This window comes from Corythoichthys intestinalis, unplaced genomic scaffold (assembly GCF_030265065.1).
Source record: "Corythoichthys intestinalis isolate RoL2023-P3 unplaced genomic scaffold, ASM3026506v1 HiC_scaffold_23, whole genome shotgun sequence".
NCBI lineage: Eukaryota > Metazoa > Chordata > Actinopteri > Syngnathiformes > Syngnathidae > Corythoichthys > Corythoichthys intestinalis.
This window is the reverse complement of record NW_026651592.1, coordinates 5,192,256-5,206,026: the sequence shown is the minus strand read 5'-3', so window position 1 is coordinate 5,206,026 and position 13,771 is coordinate 5,192,256. Positions and strand designations below refer to the sequence as shown.

The window sequence follows — 13,771 nt, the reverse complement described above, 5'->3', positions numbered from 1 at the left end:
GTGCAATAGGTAAAACGCTTGGTGTAAAGAAATCAACTGTGGGAGCAATTATTAGAAAATGGAAGACATACAAGACCACTGATAATCTCCCTCGATCTGGGGCTCCATGCAAGATCTCACCCTGTGGCGTCAAAATGATAACAAGAACAGTGAGAAAAAAATCCCAGAACCACACGGGGGGATCTAGTGAATGACCTACAGAGAGATGGGACCACAGTAACAAAGGCTACTATCAGTAACACAATGCGCCGCCAGGGACTCAAATCCTGCACTGCCAGACGTTTCCCCCTGCTGAAGCCAGTACATGTCCAGGCCCGTCTGCGGTTCGCTAGAGAGCATTTGGATGAGCCAGAAGAGGACTGGGAGAATGTGTTGTGGTCAGATGAAACCAAAATAGAACTTTTTGGTAGAAACACAGGCTCTCGTGTTTGGAGCAGAAAGAATACTGAATTGCATCCGAAGAACACCATACCCACTGTGAAGCATGGGGTTGGAAACATCATGCTTTGGGACTATTTTTCTGCAGAGGGACTAGGACGACTGATCTGTGTAAAGGAAAGAATGAATGGGGCCATGTATTGAGAGATTTTGAGTGAAAATCTCCTTCCATCAGCAAGGGCATTGAAGATGAGACGTGGCTGGGTCTTTCAGCATGACAATGATCCCAAACACACAGCCAGGGCAACAAAGGAGTGGCTTCGTAAGAAGCATTTCAAGGTCCTGGAGTGGCCTAGCCAGTCTCCAGATCTCAACCCCATAGAAAATCTGTGGAGGGAGGGTTAGGGTTTAGGGTTTAGGGTTAGGGTTTAGGGTTAGGTTAGTCCGTGTGGCCCAACGACAGCCCCAAAACCTCACTGCTCTAGAGGAGATCTGCATTGAGGAATGGGCCAGAATACCAGCAACAGTGTGTGAAAAGCTTGTGAAGAGAGACAGAAAACGTTTAGCCTCTGTTCTTGCCAACAAAGGGTACATAACAAAGTATTGAGATGAACTTTTGTTATTGACCAAATGCTTATTTTCCACCATGATTTGAAAATAAATTCTTTAAAAAAAATCAAACAATGTGACTTGCTGTTTTTTTTGTTTTTTTTTCAATATTCTGTCTCTCATGATTGAGGTTTACCAATGTTGACAATTACAGGCCTCTCTAGTATTTTCAAGTGGGAGAACTTGCACAATTAGTGGTTGACTAAATACTTATTTGCCCCACTGTTTATATATATCAATAGTTTCTGTTGGCATTTTTTTTTGAATAATCATTATTTCAAGATTTTTTTGGTAATATATATTGACATTGTCCAATTGACATCACGTATTTTGGTCATTCATTTGTTTGGATAAAAATACTTTTTTTTAATTTTTCAATACAAATGAGTTTATTTAAATCTTATTAGATCTTTTATGTATCTGGTATAACATAAAATATACATTTGTTTTGCACTAAGAATTATAAAACAGGAAAATACATTACAGTAAACAAAAAAACAATTTGGTCCAACCAACAGGGTGACGACAAATAGACTTTTATGCAGGGTCACGTATTCCTAATCCCCACCAGGCGGCACGAGGGGTTGCAGGTATGTCAAATACTAGTGCAACACTGTCAGCATTAGCGCTAACTTCCTCAGGACAGGTGGCGATGCTTGTCTTTTCCCGTGTGTGTGAGTGTGAGGAAATGTCTTGTTGCCCCTCTACTTCTGACAGAGGTGGGTGGGACACTCCACTGGGCCGCATGCCATGCTATTCTCAAACCCCGGCTGGCCTTGTTAATCCTCATGTAGGATGCCCCACATGGAGCTAAAAGTGTAAATAGAGATCTTAGATTACATAAACCTCTATTTGATTTCTTATCTTTGTATTTTGATTGTGCAAAAGGCAACAGAGTGACAATGACTGTGCAAAAAAAAAATTCATAAACGCTATTTAACTCAAAAACATGATCACTTAATGCCAGCCATCCCAGCTGAAATGGCTTCCACACATTAAAACAGAAATTATTTGCTTCTAAAATACAAATGCGTTGGAAACTACCACGAATGGGGACTTTCAACAAGACGGCATCATGGGAAATGTCAACAGACAGACAGATGTTCATAGACGTACCCATTTGTCCAAATCGACTGCCTGAAGGAGAGCGGGTCCACATATTATTTAGAGACCATAAGAAGTTAAATGCGGTAGAATAATAATAATGTGGTGCCAATCTTTCATTAAATCACCAGAAAAACTGAACATAAAGATAGAAATAACCCATTTCCTCAATTATCTTTAAACAGGAGCATAGGTACAGTCATGGATGCAATTATTGGCACCCATGGATTTTTTTTCCAGAAAATACAGCATTTCTCACAGAAATTAATGCAATTATAAATGTTTTCAGTATGAATGTGCTTATATCTTGGATGTGCATTGGAAACACACAAAACAGCTGAGAAAAAAAATGCTAAAATTGACACAATTTTCGACAAAAACTTAAAAATACAATATTGTTGGCACCCTCACCTCAATATTTGTTTGCACATCATTTGGAAAAAATATAACAGAAAGCAATCGCTTCCTATAATCATCAACAAGTTTCATGCACCTCTCAGATGGAATTTTGGACCACTCTTGTTTTCCGAACTTTTCCAGGTCTCTCAGATTTGAAGGATGCCTTCTTGCAACAGCAATTTTGACATTTCTCCATAGGGGTTCACTGGGATTTTGATCTGGACTCATCAATGGCCAGAATTCTCCAGCGCTTTGTCTCCAAGCATTTTTTGGTGCTAATTGAGGTATGTTTTGGGTCATTGTCCTGTTGGATCACCCATGACCTCTGACGCAGACCCAGTTTTCTGACATTACATCCTACATTACGGCCCAAAACATTTTGATAGTCTCCAGATATCATGACTCCTTGCACACAGTCAAGGCACCCAGTGCCAGATGCAGCAAAGCAACCCCAAAACATCATTGAACCTCCACCATGTTTGACTATAGGCACTGGGTTCTTTTCTTTGTAGGGTTCATTCTTTTTTCTGGCACTGGTTGCCTTGACAGTGTCCAAGGAGTCATGAAATCTGGAGATTATCAGATTGTTTTGGGCCGCAATGTAGGGTGTAGTGTCAGAAAACTGGGTCTGCGTCAGAGGTCCTAGTTGTTCCAACAGGACAATGACCCATAAAATACATCAATTAGCACCAAGCAACCAAATGGTTGGAGACAAATCGCTGGAGAATTCTGAGGTGGCTATCAATGAGTGCAGATCTAAATTCAATTGAACACCGGAAAAATCTGAAAATTGCTTTTGCAAGAAGGCACAAATCTGAGAGACCTGGAACAAAATTCCATCTGAGAGGTGCACAAAACTTGCTTTCTGTTATTTCTTCCAAATGATGTGCAACCAAATATTGAGGTAAGGCTGCCAACAATACTGTCCAGCCTATTTTTCGAGTTTTTTTCTAAAATTTGTGTCGATTTTGGCTTTTTTTTTCTTAGCTTTTTTGTGTTTTTCCAATGCACATCCAATAAATAATCACATTCATACTGAAAACATTTGTAATTGCAATAATTTCTGTGAGAAATGCTGTATATTTTCTAGAAAAATTCCATGGGTGCCAATAATTTCCTCCATGACTAAGTCATTTTGCTTTTCCACACTTTGATTTCCCTTTTCCTAATGAAGGAATTGGGGTGTCGCTTGGCCTTGTCCTCTGTCAGTATGTCATTAAAAAAAAAAAAAAAAAAAAGAAAAAGTATACAGTGGGGTAAATAAGTATTTAGTCAAACACTAATTGTGCAAGTTCTCCCACTTGAAAATATTAGTGAGGCCTGTAATTGTCAACATGGGCAAACCTCGACCATGAGAGACAGAATGTGGAAAGAAAAAAAAAAATCACATTGTGTGATTTTTAAAGAATTTATTTGCAAAACATGGTGGAAAATACGTATTTGGTCAATACCAAAAGTTCATCTCAATACTTTGTTACGTACCCTTTGTTGGCAATAACGGAGGCCGAACGTTTTCTGTAACTCTTCACAAGCTTTTCACACACTGTTACTGGTATTTTGGCCCATTTCTCCATGCAGATCTCCTCTAGAGCAGTGATGTTTTGGGGCTGTCGTTGGGCAACGCGGACTTTCAATTCCCTCCACAGATTTTCTATGGGGTTGAGATCTGGAGACTGGCTAGGCCACTCCAGGACCTTGAAATGCTTCTTACGAAGCCACTCCTTTGTTGCCCTGGCTGGGTGTTTGGGATCATTGTCATGCTGAAAGACCCAGCCACGTCTCATCTTCAATGCCCTTGCTGATGGAAGGAGATTTTGACTCAAAATCTCTCAATACATGGCCCCATTCATTCTTTCCTTTACCTAGATCAGTCATCCTGGTCCCTTTGCAGAAAAACAGCCCCAAAGCATGATGTTTCCACCCCCATGCTTCACAGTGGGTATGGTGTTCTTCGAATGCAATTCAGTATTCTTTCTCTTCCAAACACGAGAGCCTGTGTTTCTACCAAAAAGGTGGTTTCATCTAACCATAACACATTCTCCCAGTCCTCTTCTGGATCATCCAAATGCTCTCTAGTGAACCGCAGACGGGCCTGGACGTGTACTGGCTTCAGCAGGGGGACACGTCTGGCAGTGCAGGATTTCAGTGCAGGATTTGAGTCCCTGGCGGCGCATTGTGTTACTGATAGTAGCCTTTGTTACTGTGGTACCAGCTCTCTATCGGTCATTCACTAGGTCCCTCGTGTGGTTCTAGGATTTTTGCTCACCGTTGTTGTCATTTTGATGTCACGGGGTGAGATCTTACATGGAGCCCCAGATCGAGGGACATTATCACTGGTCTTGTATGTCTTCCATTTTCTAATAATTGCATACATTGCACTACCCTCCCCTCACACCCCCATCACGGTGCTGGGTGATGGCTGCCAGTCGGGAACCTGGCAGCCACAGTAATAGGGTGGTAGGTGGGTCCCACACTTTTTCTATATGGCGTGGCTCCCGGGGTGTGGCCTCCCCTCTGCCTCGGCTGCCGGCCGCGGGAGTGGGTTGGGGGGTCGGGTCTCCGATCTTGCGTCGCCCCATGGCAGTCCCTGGGCGTTCTCCTGCCTCCGCCTTCCCCTCTCTTCTCTGGCTGGGCGTCCGCCCTGCGCTCCGTCGCGGGTCGCTGGCTGGGCGCCGGTGTATCAGCGGGGTGTCGCCTGCACCGGCGGGGGACCCTGCCTTGCCTGGGGCTTGGTGGGCCGCTGGGGGTCCCGTGGCGTGCCGTGCCGGTTGGGGGGCTGTGGCTCGTGGTCCGGTGGGCGGGCGGGGGTGGGTGTAGGCGTGGGGTTGGTGATGCGTCCCCTCCTGCCATCCCTGAAGGCTGGTTGATGGGCGCGCGGGTGGCCCGGGGGACCACCCTGGGTCCCGGGGGGGGGTGACGGTGGCTCCTTTGCTGGGCGGTTGGAGGAGGGATGGGCTGCGCATGGATCCCCCCGCCCCCCCTCCCTCCCCGGGCTGGCTGGGTGTGGGCCGTGGCCCTGGGTTGGTGCCCGCGCGGTCTCTCCGCCCGTCTGCGTGGCTGTCGCGCGCCCGGTGTGGCTTGCGTGCTGCTGGATGTGGTAGGGCATGCTCGGGTTGGGGGTTCCGGTGCCGGGATTGGCGATGCGGCGGCGTAGGGTTGGTCGCCAACGGGCTTACACTCATAAGAGATTCACACGATTACTGGGTTCTAGATCACAGAACTGATTTGTGTACACTCTACCCCTTTCAATCACTTAGTTTATAGTCTTATAGACACCCCCACCCCCATTCTCCTCTTTCACTGGCCAATAGGCCCCCACATGGTGTAAACCGGAAATACATCTCGCTGACGATAGCACCAGCATATTAGTAACTAGTTTAGATGTTCAATGTATTTCTTGTTGTTGTTTGTGTATGTGTTTCTTTTCTTTCTTCTCTTGTATTTCTTTTCTTCTGTCCCCCCATAATCCCTTCCTGTTCGCTGCTTTGTCATAATAAAAAGGTATTTTGAATGATCACAATGGGAGTATGTCAGACTCTCAATGTGAAACATTAAAACTGTTCAGAATCCGGGCACTTAGACTTCCATTCTCTGTGTCAAACAGCTGAACAGGACAGGTTTAAAAAAAAAAAAAAAATAATAATAATAATAATAATAATTGCTCCCACACTTGATTCCTTTACACCAAGCGTTTTACCTATTGCAGATTCAGTCTTCCCAGCCTGGTGCAGGTCTACAATTTTGTCTCTGGTGTCCTTCGAGAGCTCTTTGGTCTTGGCCATAGTGGAGTTTGGAGTGTGACTGACTGAGATTGTGGACAGGTGTCTTTTATACCGATAATGAGTTAAAACAGGTGCCATTAATACAGGTAACGGGTTTGAGCCTCGTTAGAAGAAGTTAGACCTCTTTGACAGCCGGAAATCTTACTTGTTTGTAGGTGACCAAATACTTATTTTCCACTCTAATTTGGAAATAAATTCTTTAAAAATCAAACAATGTTGATTTTCTGTTTTTTTCCCACATTCTGTCTCTCATTGTTGAGGTTTACCCATGTTGAAAATTAAAGGCCTCTCTAATCTTTTCAAGTAGGAGAACTTGCACAATTGGTGGTTGACGAAATACTTATTTGCCCCATTGTATTTGATAATTGATTACCGTAATTTCCCGAATATAACACACTTTTTTCCCCAAAATCAACTTGTAAAATCATGGTGCGCATTATACACGGGTACAGGGATGGAGACAGAAATATATATATATAAAGACCGATTTTTCTTTTTTTATTGACACGGCCATGTTGTGTTAAAAACGTATGCGGCGATCCGTTGCCGACCATTACAGTACAGGACGTCGCCATTTGGTTTCGGTAATACTTCACTCTGATTGTTGGAATGATTTCGTCCGTGTTAAAAAAAAATTTTTTCACTCTTCATAAAGCACTGAATTTCGTTTCTTGAACTCATTTGAGTCAATGTTTATTGCAACTCGGCAACTCGGACCATAACAAACGTAACACAATACAGACTTCCTGTGTCCGTCAACTATATCTGTCCCTTGGGATATTCAAACCCAAATAACAATAGTTCCTATTGTTACAGTCTAGTCAACAGCGATGCGCTCTTTCTGATTTCCGACATAAATCCTCACCTTTATTTTACCATATCAATCCATGGAAGAAACATTTATTCATCATGATGAAACGAGCAAGTTATACAGACGCCTTTAAAAGAAAAGTCACATCGGTTTTGTTTTCTCCTGGATTCTGGTAAGTTGGACAAGTTGTCAGATCATAATATTACCGTACATATTGTCAGTTTACGTTAATGTTTTGAACAATGTGCTATGCTTGTGCTGTGTTTCACCAGTCAGTAAAATGACATTTCTGTATCTGTACACGAGCTCTGTTTTCTTGTATTCTTCTATTTATTGGTGCTAAAATTAGGGTGCGCGTTATACATGGTTACAAAAATTTTCCCTAGATTTTACAAGTAAATTTGGGGTGCGCGTTATACACAGATGCGCCTTTTATTCGGGAAATTACGGTAGTCGATTAATAGTGCCAGCCCTAGTTGAAACTAAGAATTTAATTCCTCGTGTATTTCCAATATACTTGGCTAAAAAAGATGATTCCCATTGTAATTCTCCGCTGTATCTCACGTCATAAACACAACTCAACAAACATCAACCTTCATGAGTTTCACCATGAACCCGCGTATCACTTCAACATACATTATTGTCATCTATAACGACTTCCCTGCGAAAATACAGTAAATGTTTTGTGAAACCCTTTCCACCACCAGAACTTTTTCAGAGTCCTACCTCGGTCATCTCCACCGTGTTGGCCAGCATCTCCTGCAAGGCACGCACTGACAACGATTGCTCCAGAATGAAGTTGCATATTGCCAAATCTGGAGGCACTTTCTGCGAAAAACCCATCAGCAAAAACGTGAGAACACTAAAAACTCATTCATTCTAAGACTCCATTTGATTTGAACTTAAATTATAAAATATAAGACAAAGCAAGGAAACAGATGATTGTAGGCAGGTAGTACTTACCTGGGCGTTGGAGGTGGTTTCCAGGAAGCAGAGACGGTTTCCGAATCCCTCACAGGACAGACAAAGCTTAATCTGCTGCTCCTTCAGGATGGAGGCGGTGCACTGTAGAACCACCTGGTCATCCTGCACAGGAGAATGATCGTGTTTCAGTAGAAGTTGGTAGTAACTAGGGGTGGGAACTAGGACTGAACTATATTGGAAAAAAACTGACATTGCGATTTTTTTTTTTTGGGGGGGGGGGTTGCGATATTAAAACAAGAAGAATTTTCATAACACTTGAATAGTTCTGTTTGGGAATACTTTGACTCACTACGACCACATTGTATTCAGAAATGTCCAGATCCGAACACCTAATCGAAAATCGGGCCAAAAAAGCCATTTTTCAGAGGATCGGAATCAGGTAGAAAGGATCGGGTTTTTGATTAAAAATGTATTTGGCGGAAACCACAGACAAGACTGAAAAAGCAGTTTCTGCTCTTGCACGCCTCTTTAAAAGAAACTGCTGTATTTTAAGCCAAAATAACTGTTGTGTTTGATAGAACAATATGTCTATATGCTGCCACAGCAGATTCATGGCGCATTAAGCCCCTAAACTATTTTTAATTTGTCCGTTTTACCCTGGAAACCCCCGTTTACAGACTTCGCGCAACCGCTCTTGTTTTAACCCAGCCATAAAGAGAAGCTCAGTAATTATATTTATTGTTCGGAATGGCTGTCATTTTTAGCTTAGAATCATTAATTGATGTCTAATATTAAGTTTAAAAAAACTACCTTGAAAAATTATTCTCTCGCATATTTTAAACTTTGAAACAAATTACGTCACAATGAAAAAAATGGTGTCTGCAAAAAGGTCACGGATATCTACCTCATAACTATCGCTTGATTTTATTTATTTTTTTGTTACTGTCGCGTTTTCTCCGATATGTTAGATGATAAATAATCGATTAAACAACAAAAAATTGGGAAAAAAAACGTTTAAAAGGGTAAATATATGAAAAAGAACATCGCGGCCACTCCTTGATTTCTGCGATTTCTGAATCACGACCCTTGTTATATTACCATGTTTCACCCATAAAATCCCCCAAAAATCTCGTTTCTTCTCGGAACAAAAGTAAATAAAGTAAAAATAATAATATAATATAATAATATATATATATATATTAGGGCTGTCAAAATTAACGCGTTAACGGGCGGCAATTAATTTTTACAATTAATCACGTTAAAATATTTAACGGAATTAACGCATGTGCGGAACGACCCACTCAAGCATTGCCGCGAACAGACTACAATGGCGCCATTTGAAGTATATTGACAGCTAAGGGCAGAGACAAGCAAGTGGAGTGGACGCAGGTGTTACTGGCACCCGCCAAGAGGGCCGCTGTTATTTTCAATGTGACCGGCATTGTCAGATTGAGCAGTGAGGAAGAAAGTGGTTGAGCGAGAGAGTAGAGAAAGTGCGTGACGACAATGAGCCAACACGATTCACCAGTCCAATGGAGTCCATAGCACTACCAATTTCCTAGCAGGAAAGATTTGGAAACGCAGACATTTACTGGAGCCGCGCTATTCAATGGGTTACGCAGTAGCATCTCTTCCACTTTTGTTATAACAATTGCAGCAAGCTTCATGGGGACGTATAAGTAGAGACGATCGTTTACTTAACACCACGTATTGTAGTTAACGCAGAGAAGATATATCCTTTGCAGCAACCACTGTGACTCATGGTTGCTCAAATTCCCATCATGCATTGGGGAGTTAAGAACATTTAAATCGCTACAGTATCATTTAGTGAAAGCACAACAAAAATAATATTCCTATCTCTCAAAAATAAAATAATGTTCACAAAAAGAAAAGTGCTCAATGCAAAGAGATCTGGCATTCCCAATGAAAATAGTTATGCAAAATAATACGCCATTCAAATTATATTAAATATTAAGTTTAAAAAAATACACTAGATGGCAATATTTAGTCACAATATACAAACTATCAAAATTACTATAACTTACTCACACTTGTACTCACATTTATCTTTTATGAATTAAAAGTCTTTCTATCCGTGGATCCCTTTCACAGAAAGAATGTTAATGTTAATGCCGTCTTGTGGATATGTTATAATAAACAAACACAGTACTTATGTACAGTATGTTGAATGTATATATCTGTCTTATCTTTCCATTCCAACAATAATTTACAGAAAAATATGGCATATTTTAGAGATGGTTTGAATTGCGATTAATTGCGATTAATTACGATTAATTAATTTTTAAGCTGTAATTAACTCGATTAAAAATGTTAATCGTTTGACAGCCCTAATATATATATATATATATATATATATATATATATATATATTATAATATAATTAGGGCTGTCAAAATTATCGCGTTAATGAGCGGTAAATTTTTTTTAAAATTAATCACTTTAAAATATTTGACGCAATTAACGCGCATGCCCCGCTCAGAATAAAATGACAGCAGTGTAAGGTCCGCTTGTTACTTGTTTTTTGTTGTTTGGCGCCCTCTGTTGGCGCTTGGGTCCAAATGATTTTATGGGTTTGGGGAGTGAGCATGGTGTAATGACATCAACAATGGCGAGCTACTAGTTTATTTTTTGATTGAAAATTTTACAAATTTTACTAAAACGAAAACATTAAGAGGGGTTTTAAAACAAAATTTCTATAACTTGTATTAACATTTATCTTTTAAGAACTTTTAAGAAGTTTTTCTATCCATGGATCGCTTTAAGAGAATATTAATAATGTTAATGCCATCTTGTTGATTTATTGTTATAATAAACAAATACAGTACTTATGTACCGTATGTTGAATGTATATCCGTCTTGTGTCTTATCTTTTCATTCCAACAATAATTTACAGAAAAATATGGCATATTTTATAGATGGTTTGAATTGCGATTGATTACAATTTTTAAGCTGTAATTAGCTTGATTAAAAATTTTAAACGTTTGACAGCCCCAAATATAATATGATATAATATAATATATAGGGCTGTCAAAATTATCGCGTTAACGGGCGGTAATTAATTTTTTAAATTAATCAAGTTAAAATATTTGACGCATTTAACGCATATGCCCTGCTCAAACAGATTAAAATGACAGCACAGTGTCATGTCCATTTGTTACTTGTGTTTTTTTAGTGTTTTGTAACCCTCTGCTGGCGCTTGGGTGCGACTGATTTTATGGGTTTCAGCACCATTAGCATTGTGTAATTATTGACATCAACAGTGGGGAGCTACTAGTTTATTTTTTGTTTGAAAATTTTACAAATTTCATTAAAACGAAAACATTAAGAGGGGTTTTAATATAAAATTTATATAACTTGTATTAACATTTATCTTTTAAGAACTACAAGTCTTTCTAACCATAGATCGCTTTAACAGAATATTAATAATGTTAATGCCATCTTGTTGATTTATTGTTAGAATAAACAAATACAGTACTTATGTATCGTATGTTGAATGTACAGTGGGGAGAACAAGTATTTGATACACTGCCAGTGGGTTTTCCCATTGACAGTGTATCAAATACTTGTTCTCCCCACTGTATATATCCGTGTTGTGTCTTATCTTTCCATTCCAACAATAATTTACAGAAAAATATGGCATATTTTATAGATGGTTTGAATTGCGATTAATTACGATTAATTAATTTTTAAGCTGAAATTGACTTGATTAAAAATTTTAAGTTTGACAGCCCAAAATATAATATATATGATATGATATTATTATAAATAATAATAACACTATTAATTAAATAGATAATAACCAAATAACCTTCTCTGGGTTCTTCAAGGAAAAAAGCCAGGAAATGAATAACACTATTGAATTAAAAAAAAAAAAAATGTTCAAGGGGCCGGACCAAATGTGGAGGCGGGCCGGGACCCCTGTATTAAATTATTAAAGTGCTCTGTGCGTAAATGTGTGTGTTTATGTGGAAGTCCATGATGGGAGGCAAGGGAGGGAGGTCAACAGCCTGACGCCCTGGTGGATGAAGCTGTTTGTCAGTCTGGTGGTTCTGGACCGGAGGCTCCTATACCTCCTTCCAGAGGGCAGCAAGCTGGAAAAGTTGCGCTGAGTCTGTCACATCTCTCACAATGGTGACAGCCTTGCGAGTGAGGCGGGTGGTGTAGATGTCCTGCAGGAAAGGAAGTGGAGCATCGATGATTTTGCTTGCTGTGTTCATTATACACTGTAGGGCTCTCATTGTAGTCTGTGCAGCTCCTGCACCAAACAGCAACGCAGCTGGTGAGGATGCTTTCGATGGTCCCTCTGTAAAACGTGGCCATGATGGATGGTGCGGCGCTAGCGTGCTTTAGTTTCCTTAAGAAGTAGGCGCCGCTGTGCTTTCTTGCCAAGTGATGTGGTGTTGGTGGTCCGAGAGAGATCCTGATCGATGTGCACCTCGAGCAATTTTGTGCTGGTGACTCTCTCTACGGCCGTCCCGTCAATGACCAGTGGCAGGTGTTGGCTGGGGCCTCTCTGGAAGTTGACAACAATCTCTTTTGTTTTGTTGAAGTTCAGCAAGAGGTTGTTATCTCTGCACCTCGTGGCCAAGAGGTCCACCTCAGCCCTGTAGTGCATCTCGTTGCCGTTGGTAATGAGGCCCACCAGAGCGGTGTCGTCCGCATATTTTACCAAATGATTGGTGCTCTAAGTTGTTTTGCAGTCATGTGTAAGCAGAGTGAAGAGCATAGGGCTCAGAACACAGCCCTGAGGGGCTCCTATGCTGAGTGTGATGGTGCTCGAGATGTTGTTGCCGACACGTACTGCGTGCGGTCTCTTGCTGAGGAAGTCCAGCAACCACTTGCAGAGGGAGGGACTAAGTCCTAGCTTGTCCAATTTGCTAATGAGTTGTTGTGGTATTATGGTGTTGAATGCTGAACTGAAGTCTATTAACAGCATTCTCGCATAGGAATTTCTCTTGTCCAGATGGGTGAGGCTTGGATGGAGGGCAGAGCATATTGGATCATCTGTGGAGCGTTGGGCCCTGTATGCAAACTGGAAAGGGTCCAGAGTGGGTGGGAGGGTGGATTTTATGTGTGACATGACCAGCCATTCAAAACACTTCATGATGATAGGAGTCAGTGCCACCGGACGGTAGTCATTGAAGTTGGTTGGTTATGACTTCTTTGGTACGGGTAAGATGGTAGCGGTTTTGAAGCAAGAGGGGACAATGGCTTGCTCCAGTGAGGCGTTGAAGATATCAGTAAAGATGTGCTTTAGTTCCTCAGCGCAGTCCTTCAGCACTCGCCCAGTGATATTGCCTGGGCCTGTTGCCTTGCGAGAGTTATGTTGATAAGTGCTTTTTTCACGCTGGCAACAGGCAAGAGCAGTGGTCGGTCAGGGTGCGGGGGTGGTGTTTTCTGTAGATACGTGTTGTTTTGTTCATCAAAGCGTGCGAAAAAGCTGTTCAGGTCGTTCAGTAGAGGTGTGATGTTTTCACAGCTTCGTTGCGCTGGCTTGTGATCAGTGATAGCTTGGATGGGCTTCCATATGCTCCGAGCATCTTTGCTATCTTTTTTGTGTATATTCCTTCTTGCTTTCCAGATGCCACGTGACAGGTTGGCTCTTGCTTTTGTCAGTCCCGCCTCATCCCCAGCTCTGAAGGCTTCATTCCTTGCCTTCAACAGCCTGTGGACATCTCCTGTCAACCACGGCTTCTGGTTGGCACGGTTTTTTTTTGGCTTACTATGGTCATGTAATAGGAAG

General features: G+C 41.3%; 1 protein-coding gene across 1 annotated transcript in view; it reads right to left on the bottom strand.

Moving 5' to 3' along the window:
• The window catches only part of LOC130911111 (ryanodine receptor 1-like), a 218,439-nt gene that overhangs the window by 165,942 nt on the left and 38,726 nt on the right, over positions 1-13,771 (bottom strand). Inside the window, exons 3-5 of the mRNA XM_057828826.1 lie at positions 8,047-8,169; positions 7,810-7,911; positions 2,104-2,124 (exon numbers count right to left, since the gene is read on the bottom strand). Coding sequence (XP_057684809.1) covers positions 2,104-2,124; positions 7,810-7,911; positions 8,047-8,169 — 246 coding nt within the window. The remainder of the gene's footprint in view (positions 1-2,103; positions 2,125-7,809; positions 7,912-8,046; positions 8,170-13,771) is intronic.